This window comes from Mesoplodon bidens (assembly GCF_964165515.1).
Source record: "Mesoplodon bidens genome assembly, chromosome: 17".
Classification (NCBI taxonomy): Eukaryota; Metazoa; Chordata; class Mammalia; order Artiodactyla; family Ziphiidae; genus Mesoplodon; species Mesoplodon bidens.
In genome coordinates, this window is record NC_138174.1 from 66,876,112 (window position 1) to 66,896,686 (window position 20,575).

General features: G+C 38.1%; 1 protein-coding gene across 1 annotated transcript in view; it reads left to right on the top strand.

The window, feature by feature from the left end:
• Positions 1 to 20,575, top strand: part of TM9SF2 (transmembrane 9 superfamily member 2) — a 60,414-nt gene that overhangs the window by 17,417 nt on the left and 22,422 nt on the right. Inside the window, exons 4-9 of the mRNA XM_081215190.1 lie at positions 6,297 to 6,424; positions 12,457 to 12,586; positions 14,959 to 15,083; positions 15,978 to 16,089; positions 17,153 to 17,232; positions 18,050 to 18,158. Coding sequence (XP_081071316.1) covers positions 6,297 to 6,424; positions 12,457 to 12,586; positions 14,959 to 15,083; positions 15,978 to 16,089; positions 17,153 to 17,232; positions 18,050 to 18,158 — 684 coding nt within the window. The remainder of the gene's footprint in view (positions 1 to 6,296; positions 6,425 to 12,456; positions 12,587 to 14,958; positions 15,084 to 15,977; positions 16,090 to 17,152; positions 17,233 to 18,049; positions 18,159 to 20,575) is intronic.

Below are 20,575 nucleotides of genomic sequence, written 5' to 3' on the forward strand. Positions count from 1 at the left end.
TTTTGAAATAAAAAATGCCGCATAAATATCCTTTGTTCATTTGAGCACTATATTCCATATTGGGTATAAAATATGTTCCTAAATTTTAGTTGGCCTCTAAATTTCTCTGGTATCTAAGAGTTTTGAAAGAAAATATGTTTACTGTAGAAAACACACACAAAAAGTTTGACTATCCTACAAGAATCCATGTGCCTAAACATGTGTAAGAAGAGAATACAAATTTCATGAATGAATCGACCATAATATATGTACCTATTGGAGACTTTTTCTAGTTTTTGTTTTGTTAAATAAACAAATCTCTCTCCTTAAATCTTTGTGGCTATTCTTGGGAAAACTCAGTGAATCTCTTATATCCAGTAGATGGAGAATCTTCATTTGGGGACTTCCCAGCCCCAGTTTTTTATCACCCAAGATTCATCTTCCTCTTAGGGATCTAACTAGTCTGTAGCCATCACTGTGCTGGTCTCAACCATGGTGACCACAGAACTGCCCTTTAATATTCTATAGCAAGGCTGAAATTAGGCTGTAACGTTCAAACAAAACTTTATGAAAATTTGGTTAGTAATACAAGGAAATTATAGCACAGAGAGAAGCTTACAGCTGCCTGGTTATGGCTTCTCCACAGCTCCATGTTCTCGGAGGGTCTGTCTAGCCTGCTTTTCATGTTGGCCAGTATATTGGGATGAGACAGAAACCCATGTAGTTAACACATCTTCTTGAAATGGCATTAAGTAAATATTTGAATTAGAAAGATAACAAAAGGAGGTGAGTTACGCAAAATTCCCTTGAACACTAGGGTGTAAATAATTTTATCATTGAAATGAACAACAATAAATTATAATGTGTCAATTTTTAAATTCTATAATTTATATCTTAATAAAAGTATTATTTAAAAATCAAAGCATTCTAAGGCATAATTTTCAGATTTTTTGTTTGTTTGTTTTGGGGAGATGTGGTACGTGGAACTTGGAGTAGGAATATATTTCTTATTCATCTACTAGAGCTGCTGGAGTGATCAGTACCTAATCTGTCCTCTAGGTTGGCTAGGGGTTTGATATCTCATTGCTTCCTTTTATGCTTAAAAACTCAAATATTCTTGCCCGCAGGTTTGATTTTTGCCAAGCATCAGAAGGAAAACGCCCGTCTGAAAATCTAGGTCAGGTATTATTTGGGGAAAGAATTGAACCGTCACCATATAAGGTTTGTATTCAGTGTTATCTAAAAGTTATTTAGTTGCATCTTTTTTCTTTTTTCTCCCCACCTTGTAGAAAAGCCTGTGATAACTTAGCTAAGAAGGAATTCATTTCTCTTTTGCACCCAGGAAAAATTTCTTAAAAGTCACAGTTTAGAAGGATCCCTCCCCTTCTCAGGATATGTCATAAATAAGTTTGTTCAAAGGAACATTTCCTACAGTCAGTATTATATCAATAAATGATAAGGTGGTGGCCTAAAAGTGCTCAGACTCCCTGCCTCACCTTACAGAGGGACCTGGAACCCAGCTTTCAGTTATGAAGAGTTGTCCCAGCAACTTCATTTGGGAACAGAATGCCTAGAATTTCCCTATTAGCAGATAAAGCACTACTTCAGCTTTCCCCTTGGGTTTTGGGGAAGCTAACCTTTCTGTTTTGATCAGTGGAAGTATTCTTTGATACATTTTTAGGACTATCAGTTGAACCAAGCTAAAGCACAAATATAAGATATTCTCTTCAGTATATATACTTCATCATCCAGAATTATTCTGCCTTTTAAATCTGTTATCTTTTGAGCCTGTTATCCTTCTGAATTTCATAGTCCCCTGTTCATTTTATATCTGCTCTCCTGCTGCACAAAGAATAATGTATCTCTGCTTTTAGAAAAATTAAACTAGTTTGTAATAATAACGTATCACCAAATACAAAACTAAATGGTACAGACTATAAAAAGAAAAGTAAGTTTCTCTCCCCCCGCCCCGTTCCACATCACAGTTTCTTGTTAATCTTTCCTGAAATTTTCCATGTACTTACAAAACATATATAAATAGAATTAAATGTGTGTGTTTATATTTTAAAATATTTTAAATATTATTCTGCATTTTTCTTTAACTCTCTGTGGGCATCTGTCCATGTGGGCATACTCATTCAGTGACTGTAACCTGACCCCAGCCTAACAGCTCCCTCTCTTGGTGTCACACCCGTCTCTTCTGTGACCCCATGATTAGCTGCCTTGCCTGCCTTCTCACTAAGCACCACTGTCTGTCTCCCTTGGCCCTTACTACTTGAGCATCTGTCCAGCAAATCCCCAAAAAGCCTCGGTTAGTCCCATTAACCCTCTTACTCCAGCACCATATCTACACTGTGAAGCACTGGGGGAAGACATAATTGTACACCTTTAATTCACTACAGGTTCATAGTTTTCAACCGTAAGTATGGCCTCTTAAAATGTTTTAATTTGAGATTTTCTACCGTAAAGATGCCAGAGTTTGTTTTTTTTTTAACTTTTTCAAAGACAGATTTGAAGGCCTAATGAGATGAAGTCCACTGGGAAAGAAGAAACTCAAAATATATGGACATGGGTGGTATTGAGTAGGGCAAGCATATTAATTGTATAATATTTCCCTGATGTGATATTTTAAAAGATTACTTTGGAAATTGTTGCATTCTTTTTATAGCAGAGGGTGATTTTCAGCATATTTATGAAATTGTATAACTACCTTAAAATACTCCTTTGGTCTCTCAGTCCCATCTTTCTGTTTATTTATGCCTTGATCTTAAGAAATGATGGAAGGCGGGAAGAGCATCAGTAACACCTTCAGTGAATTTGAGGGACAACAGGAACCTCCAACAGTAAACAGCAAAATATGCAAATCCATAGAGAAGTTTTGTCCCTTTGGTGTAGACTTTAAAGGCAAATTACTTCTTTAATAGGATTCTACCCAGGGTTCATTTATTTTTATGTAAAGATTATGCCTTGCTTATGCAAAAGACCCTTCTTTTAGGCCTAGTGCTTTTTTTTTTTTTTTTTTTTTGGCTGCGTTGAGTCTTTGTTGCTGTGCGCAGGCCTTCTCTAGTTGAGGTGCGCGGGCTTCTCTTGTTGTGGAGCATGGGCTCTAGGCATGCAGGCTTCAGTAGTTGTGGCTTGCGGGCTCAGTAGTTGTGGCTCACGGGCTTAGTTGCCCTGCGGCATGTGAGATCTTCCCGGACCGGAGCTCGAACCCGTGTCCCCTGCATTGGCAGGTGGATTCTTAACCACTGCGCCACCAGGGAAGCCCAGGCCTAGTGCTTTTCAGATTTAATTTTGTCCTAGGAGTTGAGGTAAAATCGAAGAACAGAAGGAGTGTTTTAAACTGGAGAAAGCATGTGCACCTAACATTTTCCCAGAGTTTTCTAGAATTTTTTAGGATCAAGATTTGTGCTAAAACGAGTTCTTTAAGCCCCAAGCTTACAGAGACAGAGTAAGCATTTCTTAAGATCAAGGCACAGGTTAACAGAAACATCGGACCAAGATAGCAGAGTTTTTCCCCCAAGGCAACCATAAATGTATTTATTGATGTATTTTTCAGCATTGATTTCAGTATTGATTCTTTGTCCTTTCTTTTCGAAGAATTTTGCCTTATTTTAGATCTGCAGTAAAAATAACAGTAGCAACCAGCAACCAAACAAAACCCCAAATCTGCTTTGCCATCTTTTATCGATGACTTTTGTTGAGGTCAGGAAAAAAAGCTGTGCAAGGTGTCGTGTGCATTATGTGAAGCTGGAGCCTCCTATCATAGGATCATAAAATCTCAAGTCTAACCACTCATATTCACTCATTCAGTCAGTTAACACAACTGCTGAATGTCTTTCACGTGCCTGGCACTGTGGTCGTTGGGTACAGCAGTGAACCAAAAAAGTCTCTGTCCTCGTGGACTTGTGTTCTGATGGGGAGAAGGAAACAAAACGAATCACTGAAACACAAGGTGTGTCAGTTGCTGATGAAAGAACTATTGAAGATAAATCAGGGAAGGTGGATGGAGGATTTTCAGTTTTAAATAGACCAGAGGAGGTCTCCCCTGAGAGGTGAGCAAAAGACTTGAAGCAAGGAAGGGAGTGAGCCATGTGCATTCGTGGGGAGAGGGGAGGATGTGGTGAAGGACGCAGCAAAAGCAAAGGTCCTGAGATGTCGCTCGCCCGATGTATTCAAGGTACCGAGAAAAATTGGTGCGACTCAAGCAGGTAAGCGAGACAGAGACTAGTGGGAGATGAGGGCAGAGGAGTAATAGGACCACATCATGTAGCCCACTCATAGGCCATTGTAAAGACTTTGACCTGTGCATCTGGGCAAGATGGTTAGCATTGAAGGGTTTGGGGTAGGGTTAGATTTTAACAGGATCACCAGGACTGTTGCAGCGAGAATGGACCGTGGGAGAGTGAGAAGCCAGGAGGCAAGTTAGGAGTCTCTCACACATCAGTCATGAAAATATGCATGACTTGATGGTGACTCAGATCACTGGGGTAAGGGTGGGAGTTGTGAAGCGGTCGGCATCTTAGAAACTGGCTGTGTTTTGAAGTTGGGGCCAACAGTTTGCCGAGAGGTGGGATGTGGGGTGTGGAGTTTCTGTTTTCTGAGATGCGAAAGTCTGGGGGAAGAGCAGGTTTGGAGGGAATGGGGAAGAGTTTGTTTTGACATGACATGAGATGTTTGGCAGGCATACAAGTAGGGATGTTGAGTTAGCAGTTGAAGATACGTGTCTGCAGTTTGGAGGAGGGGTTCAGCCTAGACACGTGTATTTGAGAATCATTAGTGTATAGTTGGTATTTGAAGCCAGGAATTGATCAACTCCCCAAGGGAGTGGGTAAGAATAGTGAAGAGAAGAATTCCAAGGACCGGGCCTTGGGGCAGTTGTATTAATGGGTCAGGAAGACGGAGGAGGAGTCAGCAAAGAAGACTTTGTCATAGGGCTGTTGGGAGGGTTACATGAGGTACTAAGCGTTTATTATGATGGTTAAGTGTCATCTTTAGGGTTGCTGTTTGCCTTCACAATTGCACACATCGTTGACTAGCCTGAGCCCAGTGAGCGTCGGACTGCGGCGTAAGATTTGCTACTTTTGTGGTAACTAATAATGTCTCTCTCCGCTTTAAGTTTGACACATCCCTCTGATTCCTTAGTGTGTATACGTCTGTTTTTTTCATTTCCCAGTCTTTCAGATGGAACCTATAAGGTTCATATAAGATTTACGCTGTTGAATATTTCCATAAATATTGCTGTATTCACAGAAATAGCAATGCCTTGAGAACGAAACCATTGGCTGACAGGTGGCAGCAGTGAACTACACTTGAGACGTTGGTTTGTCGGATGCACAGTAACTGGTGTAGGGATTGTAATAAATAATGTATGAAAGAATGGACTGCTCTGAAGGGAAACATATGCAAGTTGGGTTTTTTTTTACTCCCTGTAATAAAGTTTGAATTTATTAAAAGGTGTATTGGACTATATATAGTTACATTATGGAGTATATATAATTAGCTTAATAAATTATAGCCTTAAGAAAACTAGGAAATGGATTTTTAAAATTAAGACATAAATAGGCCCTGGTAAAGTAAACGTACATTATATAATATGTTGTGAATAATATAATGTGTGTGTTTTCATGCTCATGAAATAAGTCCTAGACTCCAGAATTGGAGGACTCCTTAGTTTTTAAACTTTGGTTTAAAAAATTATCAATTTTTGTTTCAACTTTGTTATTACATAACATCCTAAAAATTGACAGTCTTTTCAAATGTGAGTAAAAAGGATCTCATTTATTCTGATTCTAGACATCCAGATTTGACTTTTTCTTGTGTCATCACAGTCTGTGTTGTTCACTGCTGAAGCTGCATCACCTGGTGCATAGGAGACACTTAACAAGTATCCACTGAATGAATAATACATAGACATAAAACCTTACCTGTTTATTAATAGAAAGCCTTCAAATCCATAATTTCCAAAACATTATCAGGGGACATTATTATGGAGATACTGATGTTGTTTTGTTCTACGTGTGGGTTTTTTCCCCCTCCTAGGCCTCACTTATATTTAAGAGATGGGTTGGTTGAAATTATCAAAAATAAAAATAAAAACTGTTACTTATTAAAAGAAAAATTGATGACAGGTTTTTAGAGAAACAGAATAAGATTGAAATTTAAATCTGATTGATCTGTGGGGAATTTCTGTTTATTATCGATATTAATGCACTTAAGTAATTTAAGGAGACCCGTGCTTTTACTCTATTTATGTTACAGGCATGAAGGATCTGGATATTTTTTCTTAATTTGCTTTCCACTTTATTTTAATACAGTTTACATTTAATAAGGAGGAGACCTGTAAGCTTGTTTGTACAAAAACATACCATACAGAGAAAGCTGAAGACAAACAAAAGTTAGAATTCTTGAAAAAAAGCATGTTACTGAATTATCAACATCACTGGTAAGACGTGGAGATTTGGGATTTGGGGCTTTTTCCTTTTCAAGAAGAAACCTCTGTTTCATTGAATGTGTAGATACTTCATTGATTCTATAAAAATAGCAAATTAATTTATTTCCTTTTTTGGTTATTAGTAATATGAAGTAGTGACTTTTATTTGCCAGAGGATTACTAAGGTTGACAGCTTAAAGTATCATCATTTTCTGCACTTAGATTATTGTAATATGTGGTACTTGTTTAGGTACACAGACCTGTTTCCTAGAGCACTTCTTTTATTCATACGTAGTTAAAAGGAGCATATTTATGCTTTGGGAAAGGACCTGGATCAGTCTTCTAGAAAAATACTGTTATTTTATACTTGAAGGCCGTGAAAAAGACCATAGGAAAACAAAATTTAACTTTCATTTGATATTTGAGAAATAGCATCTACTTCCAATAAAAATACTTGTAATTTGTGTAATCATTTTTTATTTTATAAACATGACATAACATTAACAATGTTTTTACCAGTTTGCATCATAATCAAAAAGCATTAAAAAAATTTTTTTTGCCTCCCCAGTAGTATTTACTTACTATACAATATTCAAACAGTATTAAAAAAGGGTCTCGAAAACCCAACTTTTCAAATATAACCAAGTGTTATTCTTCTAGATAATTTTGCCAACAAATGCCTATATTCTCTGGTGGTCATGGTTTACATATGTTTTGCCTCTTCCAAAAAGTGTAAGGTGCTGGAGGTGGTGAACAGGAAGACGATCTTTGTGGACTTCCTCTTGAATGTTTGTCCTGTCACTACCTCAGACCCGTTTGCCCTCACTCAGGGAGGTGAGAACATTGATTTCAGTTTGGACATGACCAGATCCTGTGGCTCAGTAGGATTGTTGGAACCTCTCATTCCCTCTTGCCTCCTTGGTTTCTCCCCATCCTCCCCTCCGTACACGTAGAACAAAAGAGTCCTAGGGAGGGGCAACCCTGGGTCACATGCCCATTCATGAACGAGTCTGTGATTAGGGTGATTCACTCTGATTGGCTAGACCTGCGTAAAATACAACTGAACCACATAGAAAAGAGTCTCCCATAGCAGGACTCTGTTAGAAGGAAGGAAACGTGCCCGTTACACTTGTGTCAGCTTCTTTCTTATCGGACCCTCAGTGCTCACAGGAACTTGAAAGTCTCGTCCATGTCTTCATTTCTTTGGTTTCTGGTAAGCCAAGAGCTGTTTTCCTGTAAGCTACTGTGAGAATACTACTTAATTGCTGAATTAATGTAACTCAGGATACATTTCTCATTCATCAGTAATTGAAAAGTTTCCCTTGGTGTTTTCTCTTTGCTTAAAATTGTTCTTTCCAGCCTTCAAAATTATATTTAAGGCTCAGTCCTTATGAGCCTTAAGGCTCATTTTCACCCCTTCTACCTCCATTTACTCTGACAGCTGTCCATTTGTTGACTGAATGAAAGAATGACTCTTTAGGCCACTATGGGTGATTTTTTTTTAAATTTATTTATTTTTGCTGTGTTGCGTCTTCATTTCTGTGCGAGGGCTTTCTCTAGTTGTGGCAAGCGGGGGCCACTCTTCATCGCGGTGCGCGGGCCTCTCACTATCGCGGCCTCTCTTGTTGCAGAGCACAGGCTCCAGACGCGCAGGCTCAGTAGTTGTGGCTCACGGGCCCAGTCGCTCCGCGGCATGTGGGATCCTCCCAGACCAGGGCTCAACCCCGTGTCCCCTGCATTAGCAGGCAGATTCTCAACCACTGCGCCACCAGGGAAGCCCACTATGGGTGATTTTGAGCTTTCTCTTCTACCCTCTGTTCTTAGAATCGTGTTTAGAGTCTTCCTCTCAAAAATACTAGAAGCACCTCTTCTACAGTAGATTCCTGACAATAAAGTACTTAGAAATATTTTTAACTTATTTATGATGCAGTTAACATAGGTACTGTTTTGATCCCAAGATGCCTAATAACAAGAAGAATAATTTAAAATAGTTGCAAACTTAAACAATTCTGCCTAAAAAAATAAACGAGAACAATGCTGGTGAATAGTGATTTTCGTAGTTGAATCAGAAAAGTTTATGATTTCAGGTCTGAATCCATTAACAAAAAATCTAAGCCATATCACAGATACACAGTCTGGTAATTCTAGGCAATGGGCTTTAGTCCTTAAATCAGTTCATTACACATTTAGAAAATATTTGATTCATATTGATGCATTTATGTGAACCATTAGTTGAGTATATTTCTGTCCTTGGCTGACTTCAGACATTTTTACTGTGTAATTTGATTTTAAGCATAGATAGCAGAGTTGACAGAGATAAAATAGCAGGAACCCTTAGAAATATGAAAGATTAGACAAAGTGTTTTCTACTACCCTCAACTTCTTTAATCCTGCTCCCCAGAGGTAGCACTATTATTTCTCCTGTATGTTTCCAGATTTTTTTTTAATATAAATTAATTTATTTATTTTTGGCTGTGTTGGGTCTTTGTTGCTGTGCACAAGCTTTCTTTAATTGTGCTGAGTGGGGGCTACTCTACGTTGCAGTGCGCGGGCTTCTCATTGTCGTGGCTTCTCGTTGTGGAGCACGGTCTCTAGGCGCACAGGCTTCAGGAGTTGTGGCATGTGGGCTCAGTAGTTGTGGCTTGCGGGCTCTAGAGCTCAGGCTCAGTAGTTGTAGCGCACGGGCTTAGTTGCTCCGCGGCATGTGGGATCTTCCCAGGCCAGGGCTCAAACCCATGTCCCTTGCATTGGCAGGCAGATCCTTAACCACAACGCCACCAGGGCAGCCCTGTTTCCAGATTTCTGTGCACATGTAGGTATATAAAAGAGTATGTACCGGGCTTCCCTGGTGGTGTGGTGGTTGAGAGTCCGCCTGCCAATGCAGGGGACACGGGTTCGTGCCCCAGTCTGGGAAGATCCCACATGCCGCGGAGCGGCTGGGCCCGTGAGCCACGGCCACTGAGCCTGTGCGTCTGGAGCCTATGCTCCGCAACGGGAGAGGCCACAACAGTGAGAGGCCCGCGTACCTCAAAAAAAAAAAAAAAAAAAAGAGTATGTACCTTTTAAAATAACAGTGGAATTTTTGTACACATTATTCTGCAAATTGATCACTTTGTTTAAGAAAATATGGGCATTTTTCCATGTAAAGCACATCTGTAGATCGATATCTACCTCATTCTTTTTGTAATTGTATAGCATTCCATCACATGAATGAACTGTAGTTCTTCCCCATAACACTTTAACCACACTACCTTCTGAACGATTAAAATGACTGGTTATTAGTTAGTGCACCAACTCATTGTTCTCATTATAGAGAACAGTCAGTTAATTAACAGTAGTTAATTTTCATATCTAAATTGATAAATACTTTTAATTCTTATTTGGGACTTTAGAATGTAATTTGAGGATCTTCTTGGCTTACTCTGTCAATAACGTTAAGCTACTTATTGATTCTTGAGACTGACTGATTTTTTTTTTTAATAAATTTATTTACTTACTGATGTTTGGCTGCTTTGGGTCTTCATTGCTGCACACAGGCTTTCTCTAGTTGCGGCAAGCAGGAGCTACCCTTCGCTGCAGTGCGCAGGCTTCCCATTACAGTGGCTTCTTTCTTGTTGCTGAGCATGGGCTCTAGGTACACAGGCTTCCGTAGTTGTGGCTCACGGGCTTAGTTGCTCCGCGGCATGTGGGATCTTCCCGGACCAGGGCTCGAACCTGTGTCCCCTGCATTGACAGGCAGATTCTTAACCATTGCACCACCAGGGAAGTCCCCTGACAAATGTTTTGATACCAGCAGCAGACACTTGAATTCCCTCTACTCTGCAAGGTTTGTGATTATACTTTTTGCCTAAGTTTCCAAGTCTTTGTGACATTTTATTTATAAAAGTGTAATTTATTTAACTAGTTATCAAAGTACTTAAATTTTTTTAGCACCATAAAACCTCCAGACTCTGGCTTATTGGACAGAGAGGGGTCTTTGAAGATATTTTAGTCTGGTGAATGCCAATCTTGGATCCCAGTAGGCTGACAAAGGGGAATGATGTGCTATTTTCAAAAATTCAAAACCCCAATTAGATAGTGTAAATTAACTTATGTTAAAACTATGTAGAGGGCTTCCCTGGTGGCGCAGTGGTTGAGAGTCCGCCTGCCAATGCAGGGGACACGGGTTCGTGCCCCGGTCCAGGAGGATCCCACACGCCGCGGAGTGGCTGGGCCCATGAGCCATGGCCACTGAGCCTGTGCGTCCGGAGCCTGTGCTCCGCAACGGGAGAGGCCACAACAGTGAGAGGCCCGCGTAATGCAAATAAACAAACAAACAAACAAACAAACAAAAAACTATGAAGAATAACCTAAATACCAAGTTTCTTTGCTTTTGGCTGCACTTTTTTTTTTGAGTGTATTGTGGCAACATGGGTTATTCCATTCTGATCAGAAACTCTAGAAATTAATTTATTGGGAAAATTGAGTTATTAATAAATGAAGCTTGACTGCTAGAAGTGTTTCAGATGGAGCCCATGAGGATAGAGGGAAATAATGGAAGGCAGTCCTTAATCGTAAAAAATTGGGGCCAGTCATTCGACCTTAAACCTTTTGAGTCCTCTTCTTATACTCTTTCACTATATCAGATTGAAAATAGAATTTTAAAATATTTTTGGTGTTATGAATTTCAGTAGCTACTACTTCCCAACTTAGCAAGGCAGTAATTGAAAATTATATTCTTTAAGTTTTCTTACATTTATTTCCAAGGGTTTGTTGGGGTTTTTTTGTTTCCAGCCAGGCAAAGGTTATGTCAAGGCATTATGTAAATGATACATTTAGGATGTTCACCTTTAAAAAAAACCTAAATTGCCCCTTAATTCTCATTTTGTAACTAGCACTATAATTTTATGTAGTACTCTTTCTGATACAATAGTGTAAAGATATTAAAATTAATATATTGCTAGTATATATTCATTGACTGAACTTCATTGTCTATCTAAAAAATTAAAGCAATTAACTGATTCTTGAGTCCTCAAAAAAATCTGAATTATTTATATTATATAACATGGTTTTCATGCTTCTGATATTTTAGTCTTTTCATGGGAACTACTAGCCTGCTGGCTATAATAATAAGCAACTTAATAGCATAAGTGATTCTAAAATTTAGTATATTGAGTACTATTAAATAGCATTTAAGTGTGACGAGACTTGTTTTATTAGGTCATTAACGTACACCCTGGGTGAATATAGAATCATAATTTTACTTCCTAAGGCATACATTAATTCACAAGTAAAACATGCCCTGGAGTGTTGTCTTATGACTGAAATACAGCTAGTATATTTTTAGTAATTTTTAGAATTTGTATCCTGTGATGTGTTTTGGGCATAGGAGACCCCATGCTTGCACTTTAATTTAATTATACAGGACTACAAAATTTTATTCTTTACTTTTATCCTTTTTTAAAAAAAAGTTTTTTCACTATAGAACTTGAAAGGTTTATTTCTCTAACTTTATAGCAGCATTTCTTTTAGACATAAGTTGGATTTACACGGTTTTAATAGATGATACTATTATTTTCAGTTTTTCGCATGGCCCTTAAGTTGAATATTTCCCTATATCTTGCAGTTATATTCTTCTCCTTTTTATTGAATTACCTGAGTAATAAAAGATGTTTGTTTCTATACTATTCCATAAACTGTTCCCAAGGAACTAAATATATTGCTTTGCACCTATTTAGAGCTTTTGAGTGTTCACTGAGGGTAAATTATATTTAGGTGTCTAGATAATGGTATTGTTATATTTAGCGATCGCAGTAAATTAATTTATTTAATTTACTCCCTTTCAAAGAAGGTGTAGAGATTTTTTTTCCCACTACAGTGTGTCAGATATTGGCACAATACTATTACTTATGAAGTACCACATTTTATCAAAATTCTTTGATTGTAGTTTTGACACCTTAAGGCATTTTTAGACATTTACATTTTACAAAGTATTGACACAGATTTGGGAAGTAATTCTTAGTCATGTTTGGTGGTTTTAACTTGACTTTTATTTCTGTGCGTAGGATTGTGGATAATATGCCGGTAACATGGTGTTATGATGTTGAAGATGGTCAGAGGTTCTGTAATCCTGGATTTCCTATTGGCTGTTACATTACAGATAAAGGCCATGCAAAAGATGCCTGTGTTATTAACGTAAGTTTGTGATAAACTAACTCTATGCTATTTTTTAAAATATGGCTTTTTGGTAGAAGGAGTCAATCTTTATCTTTACAAAAATTGTTATATTCATCGAATGAGTGCAATTCAGATGTTCTGAAGGACAACTACTCGGTCCTTTTTTTATTTTTTTGGCTGTAACGTGCAGGTTGCAGAATCATAGCTCCCCGACCAGGGATTGAACCCAGGCTGCTGCAATGAAAACGCTGAGTCCTAACCACTGGACCACCAGGGAATTCCCATACCTAGTCTTTAAATTTAAGCCAGATTAACAGTTTATAACTCTAGAACTAAAAAAATTCAGATTCAGTTCAACATTTACTGGCAGTGTCTCTTATATGCTAAACACTATGATATGGGCTAGGACTTTGTATGTTCTGACTCTGTTAAAAGTTAAATTCATAAATCTTACATATTAAAAAAAAAGTTCATGGTTGACTGCCAAAAAGACCTCATAATAAGTCCATTGAAACTTGTATTGCGAATTTAAGTCCATAGAATATTGTATTGTAAAAGTTTGGTATTATACCTTTTTTAAAAGATATCAATCTTTGAGGCCATTCTTTTACAATTCAAAAAATAAAATAATAGGGCTTCCCTGGTGGCGCAGTGGTTGAGAATCTGCCTGCCGATGCAGGGGATATGAGTTCGTGCCCCGGTCCGGGAAGATCCCACGTGCCGCGGAGCGGCTAGGCCCGTGAGCCATGGCCGCTGAGCCTGCGTGTCCGGAGCCTGTGCTCCACAGTGGGAGAGGCCACAACAGTGAGAGGCCTGCGTACCACAAAAAAAATAAAAATAAAAATAAAATAAAATAATGAAGACATTAATTTAGAAAGTAATCAAAATTATTGGGGATATATATTAAATTTTGTATAATGAAGTCAACCTGATTTAATCTCTTAATGAATATGACCTGGTAGTAGAAGTTAGCATGAGCTCAATCATGAAACTGGTTATTTGGTTAATGCTTTTGTGAGAGTTGACCAAGGACTCTTGAATAATTTAGGTTATTGGTTTATTCTGAAGTTTTAAACTTTCATGAAGGAAAAGTGTTAAAATGTGTAACATTTAGCATGCTCATAACATATAATATTTAAATTTTTACTTTTTTTATTTTCTAAGGGAAAAGCTAGACAATAAGAGATGTCTTGTCAGGCACTTTTAAAGTTTTATGTAAAAATTAAAACATTAAAGAAGTGTAATTTGTACCTCTGCCAGTTAGTTTTGGCTTATAAAGAGTTTAAGCTTATGGAGGCATAACTCTCCCAGACTTCAGACATAACGGTCAAAATGACCATCATCAAAAAGTCTACAAATAATAAATGCTGGAGAGGGTGTGGAGAAAAGAGAACCCTCCTACACTGTTGCTGGGAATGTAAGTTGGTGCAGCCACTATGGAAGACAGTATGGAAGTTCCTTAAGAAACTAAAAATAGAGTTACCATATGATCCAGCAATCCCACTCCTGGGCGTGTATCTGGAAAAGATAAAAACACTAATTCAAAAAGATCCATGCACCCCAGTATTCATAGCAGCACTATTTATAATAGCCAAGACATGGAAGCAACCTAAATGTCCATCAGCAGATGAGTGGATAAAGAAGATGTGGTGTATACACACACACACAATGGAATATTACTCGGCCATAGAAAGGAATGAGATAATGCCTCTTGCGGCAACGTGGTTGGACCTAGAGATTATCATACTGAGTGAAGTGCATCAGACAGAGAAAGACAAATATATATCACTTAAATGTGGAATCTAAAAAAATGATACAAATGAACTTGTAAAATAGAAACAGATTCACAGCCATAGAAAACAAACTTATGGTTACCAAAGGGGAAAGGGGAGGAGGGATAAATTAGGAGTTTTGGATTAGTTGATACGAACTACTATAAATAAAATATAATAAACAAGGTTGTACTGTGTAGCACAGGGGACTATATTCAATATCTTGTAATAACCTACAGTGGAAAAGAATCTATATATAACTGAATCACTTTGCTGTACGCAAGGAAGTAGCACAACATTGTATTTCAATTAAAAACTATACTTCAGGGGCTTCCCTGGTGGCGCAGTGGTTGAGAGTCCGCCTGCCGATGCAGGGGACACGGGTTCGTGCCCTGGTCCGGGAAGATCCCACATGCCGCAGAGCGGCTGGGCCCGTGAACCATGGCCGCTGAGCCTGCGCGTCCGGAGCCTGTGCTCCGCAACGGGAGAGGCGTGGGGAAGGATTAAAATTCTGTCCAAGTTCAGATTTTCTTATTTGTTTTGGCTCATTTTAAAATTTTATGTTTCGACTCTTTTATAGCCAGTTTTCTACCACTAACTTTAAGTTCTGCTCCACAGTCGGAATTCCATGAAAGAGATACATTTTACATCTTTAACCATGTTGACATCAAAATATACTACCATGTTGTTGAAACTGGATCCATGGGAGCAAGATTAGTGGCTGCTAAACTCGAACCAAAAAGGTAATTATACAATAGATAAAGATAAATAACTGTAAGTGAAATTGAGACCCAACGAATAACTATTTGGGGACCAATTAACTTTTTCCTTAATCAGTATTCTGGCATATAATTTGGTATTTTAATTGATTTTACTAAAACTCCCTTTAGCATGATTTGCTACTGAGTTATGGGTTGCCCAGAGAAACCCTACAAATACTTATTTTCCTGTCATGGTAAGTAGCCAAGGTGCATTTTTGTTTCGTGTTTCAGTCAGTTTTTGACAGCTTTTCTATGTCAGCTTGGAACGGAGAACCTAGGTGGTTAGGACCGTGTTCCCTTGTACAGTGGAGAGCATTACGTCAGATATTTGCGGCTTTCAGAGGCGCAGATGAGCTGATGGTGTGTCATTTCGACAGCCTCCAGATGCGCAGATGCCAGTGTGTGATAAGTCACGGAAAGGGCGTCTCTTCAAATTGTCAGCTTTTGTCGTGTGCAAGTACTCCTCAGTTATTTGTGAGATGCTTCTCTGACTGAGTATTTTCTTTCCATGACTCCCCACTCCCCCACCCAACTGATACAGCCATTTCCTTGTGCCACTCGTGGTAAAGCAATGCATGCCATAATAAGATGGCAGTTAATTTAAACTCCCTCAGTGTTTGTTTTGATTTCTTTAAAGATTACTTAATGCTCTTCAAGTAATGTTTTCCAAAGTTTGGTTCTGATTTTGAGTAACAATTTTCTACACTTATAACTAAGCCAGTTATTTATATGAAGTAAGTATTTGTACTACTCAGTGTGATATGAATCACTTTTGACTGTCAGCAGCATTGTGAAATACGTACAAAATCTCTAACCTTTACTCCATTTTAAAAAAACTATTTTATCAGCATCTTGCCAAAATGTTTCTTCCCACAGCTTCAAGCACACCCATACAGATAAAACAGACTGCTCTGGACCCCCCATGGATATAAGTAACAAGGCTTCTGGGGAGATCAGAATTGCTTATACTTATTCTGTTAGCTTCCAGGTGAGTGTGATTTTTATCTTTAGCATAACTCAGAAATTGATTTTAAATTCATATTACTTAAACTAATTAAAAATATGATTAGCTTGTCAAATAGATAAGCTTTTAATGAGTTAATTTTTGGAAAAGTGTGTCAGTGCACCAGGCAACATAATTGCCCTCAGAACTAAGTCTTCGTTTAAATAAGAAGTATGGGGAATTGGAGAACTGAGCCTGATTAAAAGTGTTAAGCCATAAGAGATACAAACAAGGCAGAAGGTAGAAGTTAGGCATGAAGGGTGGTATGAAAGTGTCAAAGATACGCGACAAGCGTTTGGGCAAACAGCACCATTTCTAAAATCAGGATTTGAGTGTAAGCTTAAATGGAGAGTTTCCTGATGGTAGATAATCTATATAGGTCCTTAGGTAATTCAAGGGAGGGTTTTCTTAGGAGGAAAGTAAAAGTTCATTTTATGAGAATCTTGGGCAATATTCCACCTCTATTTTTAATAAACTATCTTGGCAGTCCAATATAGTTGTGACGTTTACTGTCCCTAAATAGTGTGTGATCTTGCAAGCCTGGTGCAGTAAATTGTACATATTGCTTTCTAGGTATTAAGAGCTCAGTGTGGGTGATACCTGCCAGATGCTCAGGGTACCTAGGTTATGACTCTGGTCTGGTTAAATGTCTCATAGGTATAGATAGATAGCATCAAAGAGAATAAAGAATAAGCTATTCCACTCAATTTTCTGAAAATAATTAAATACTCTAAAGCTCTAAGTCTTGACATTTAAAATAAGCCTTTGCTAATTAAGATTTAAAGTAAGACTTTAAAAAAAATACAAGTAACTAGATACTTTTAGGAACTCTTATTTTTTATTTACTGCTTAATTTTATCCTAATTTTCCTGAGACTTGAGTAAATCTAGGTCCATAAGTCTCATGACTAACCCAAGTTATGATAATGAGGAATTGTATCTATTGACTGGAATGTTAAGCTGTGAATGGAAATTTTTGGATCCCTAATATGCTTCATTGGCAAATTCTTATTTAAAGAGTGTGTGTGTGTGTTTTTAAATCCCTCTAGGAAGATAAGAATATCAGATGGGCATCTAGATGGGACTACATTCTGGAATCTATGCCTCATACCCACATTCAGTGGTTTAGGTAAGAGTATAGAATTAATCTCCTTTATGCTCTGTCCTTACTTTATTCTCTGTCCCTTTGAACATCCCATTCACTCTGATTCTCCAGTTACTCAGAACGCTGGGCTTTTGAATTAGATAGACTTGGATTCAGTCCTGGCTTTCAGTCGCTGGTTGTGAGTCAGGCTAGATCACCCAGTTTCTCAGAGTCCATTTCTTTATCTAGAAATAGCCTGTCTTCATGGGACTATTCTGAGGATTGAAGGAGGTAATGAAACAGAGCATTTGAGCACCTTACCTGGCACGGAGGAGGGCTCAGTAGACAAGCCGCTGCAGCTGTTATGACTGTTTATTATTATTATTATTACTATTATTATTATCATTATCCTCTCAGCATGACTTAGAACTTTTATCTAGAGAGCTGTTCGTGGTGCCATCGCTCTCCTTTTCCTACTTTACTGACTAATCTTTTTTGATACTCATTAATTTACTGAGTAACTGTTTTTCAGTAGATTTCTTGAGGGTACAGACCAGTCCATTGTTGATCCTTGCAGCTTACGTTGCCCTAATTTGGGCACAGTAGTTATTAATGTTGACCATGGAGAAAAAAAATTCTAGTTCTCAACAGAGCACAAAATTATGTTATGATAAGTACATACAGTTATGTATCCACTAGAAGGCCGTGTAGCAGAACACAGTTCATTGAATTTGTTGGATTTTAGGTCAAGTTTTTAATTTGATTAATGCTGTTTTAATGTTACTCAATAAATAGTTTTTAAAGAGTTTTGCTGTTCCGAAGATTAAGCTGTAGGTTAATCCAAACATGCTTATTTCTGCAGCATCATGAATTCCTTGGTCATTGTCCTCTTCTTGTCTGGAATGGTGGCTATGATTATGCTACGGACGCTGCATAAAGATATTGCCAGATATAATCAGATGGATTCTACGGTGAGTGAAACATCTGAACTGTTCTTTGGTCTGCCAAGGATAGTCTTTATTTTTTCTTTGGAAAAAATTTAAATAATAGCTTTAGACAGAATCTGCTTTTAAAACATTCTTCTCAAAAGTTACCCTGAATTCACATTTTCAAATAAGAAAATGATCCTTAAGGATTGGTTTTCTCTAGAAATTTAGTGACCGCAGCTCTCAGAGCTGAACTGTTCACAGCCTCATCTGCATCAGTGGAGGGTGCAGAAAGGGTGCAAGTGCACAGCTCCAGCTCTGCCCTCTTTTCACTTACGTGCCATCAGCTCTGTCAGAGTCTCTATTTCCAGCAGACATTCCATTTGTAAAACAGCAAAGTTGAGTAGACTAGCTCCCAAGCAATTTTTATATGTGTGTATGTTTAATTTTTTTAAATTAATTTTAACGGAATTTTTATCATTTCAACCTTTTGGTGGATTCAAAGTAATTAATGCCTCAACTTCATTTATTTGCATTTTAAGTTGCATAATGTTTTACATTTTATACTTTTTAATTTCCTAGCAGCTCTTTAACAAAATTTCCACAAGAATCACTCCTTGTAATGAATACATAAAACTCAGATTTCCATTGTTTCCTCTTCCCCGGCTTCTTCGCTCCCCCCATCTCTCTGTCCTTTTCTAATTAGAAAAAAGAACATATTAATGTCCAGAAGCTCTTTAGCACTTGTGCTCCACGGTTTCTTCTCCATGATTTTATTGATTGTATGCCTTATTAAATACTTGATTAAAATAATTTCACAATACTCTTCATAATTGACAATTCCAAATAATTGCTGAGTTAACGGAATTTTTTTTCTTTATTTGTACAGAGGTGGCCTTGGGGTACAGGCCAGGAAACCCTATTTCCAGTCTTGCTCCCATTCTTTCCCTCCTGCCAGCCTCTTATCATAGCCATCAGAGCGTATCTGTTCAGGGTCATTTCACTGCCAATGACAGCCCTCCAGTGACTTGCACTGCACTCAGTGAAGCCATGGTCTTTACAGTGGCCCATGAGGCTCTGCAGTAGCTCTTGGAGCTCCGCTCCAGCCATGCTGGTTGCCTTGCTGTTCCTCGGACACCTCAGGCGGGTTCCCATTTCCAGGCCTCTACAGTTGCTTTTCTGTCTTCCTCGAGTGTTCGTCCCTCAGAGAGCTCCCTCACGTCCTGGTCTTCACTGAGATATGCTCTTCCCAGTGAGACCTTCCTCACCAGCCCATTAAAATTACATCCTCTCCACCCACACCCCGCATCCATACTTCTTATCACCATCTACAGTACTATATATTGTACTTACTTTGTTTATTGTCTGCCTTTCCAATGAGAAGGAAGGTGTACTCATGAGAAGAGGAATTTTTCTGTTATACTCACTGTAGTATCTCTGGTGTTTTAAACAGTGCCAAGCATATAGTTGGTGATCAACAGATATTTGTTGAATGAATGAATAAACAAATTAGCCCTTGATGTACCAGTCTTGATTCATTGCTGGGCTTATGATAGGTTAAAAAAAAAAAAAGGTATCCAAGGACTCCCCCAAATCCACCCCATTCCCCCAAATTGAGTGAGGCCAGAGCAGGAAGCAGTACAAGCATGAGAAATTGAAGTTCTCCTTTGGGTCCGTGCTTATATCAAGTTTTTAACCAATTGGGACATTAAACCTTGGGTCATGGTGAGCCTCGATCTCCTGTGTATTAAGCCTGGATTCTTGAAGGGGGGCAAAATGGTTCTAGGTTAGTAACTGCCTTCTGATTCTCAGCAGAATCAAGTAGAAATACTCTGAAGGAAAGTCTCTCAAATTTGGATTTGCAGGATTCCCCCCAATTAAGGTGAATAAAGTATGATCTATTAATCAGAAATTCACAAAAATTTACAATAAACAACAAATTTACACCAGGTCCCAAAGATTTCAGATATTAAGATTATTAATTACAGAGTATAAGATATATGAAAAAGTAACAGCTACGATTTTCCAGCACAGATGAAAGATAAGAATCCATAGAAAAAAGATACACAATATATCCAAAGTGGAATAAATAAAATGAAATCCACACCTAGATCAACTGGCCAAAACCACAGAACACCATAGAAAAGAGATGTTAGAATCAGCCAGAGGGGAAAAAGAGTGAACATCTGCAAAGGAAAAACAATTAAGTTGGCCATGAAAGCTCAAAACATAATATTTTTAAATTGGTAGTGACAGAAATTAACTACTTACATAGAATCATGTACTCAGAGATGCTGTCCTTCAAAAATGAAGATGAAATACCTTTTTCAGACTAACAAAACCAGTTGACCACAAATAGACCTTCACTTGAAGGAATGTCTGTAGAAATACTTTAGCAGTGAATCAGTCTGTCAGACCTGAAGGAATTACTATAGAAATACTTTAGTAGAAAATAAATAACA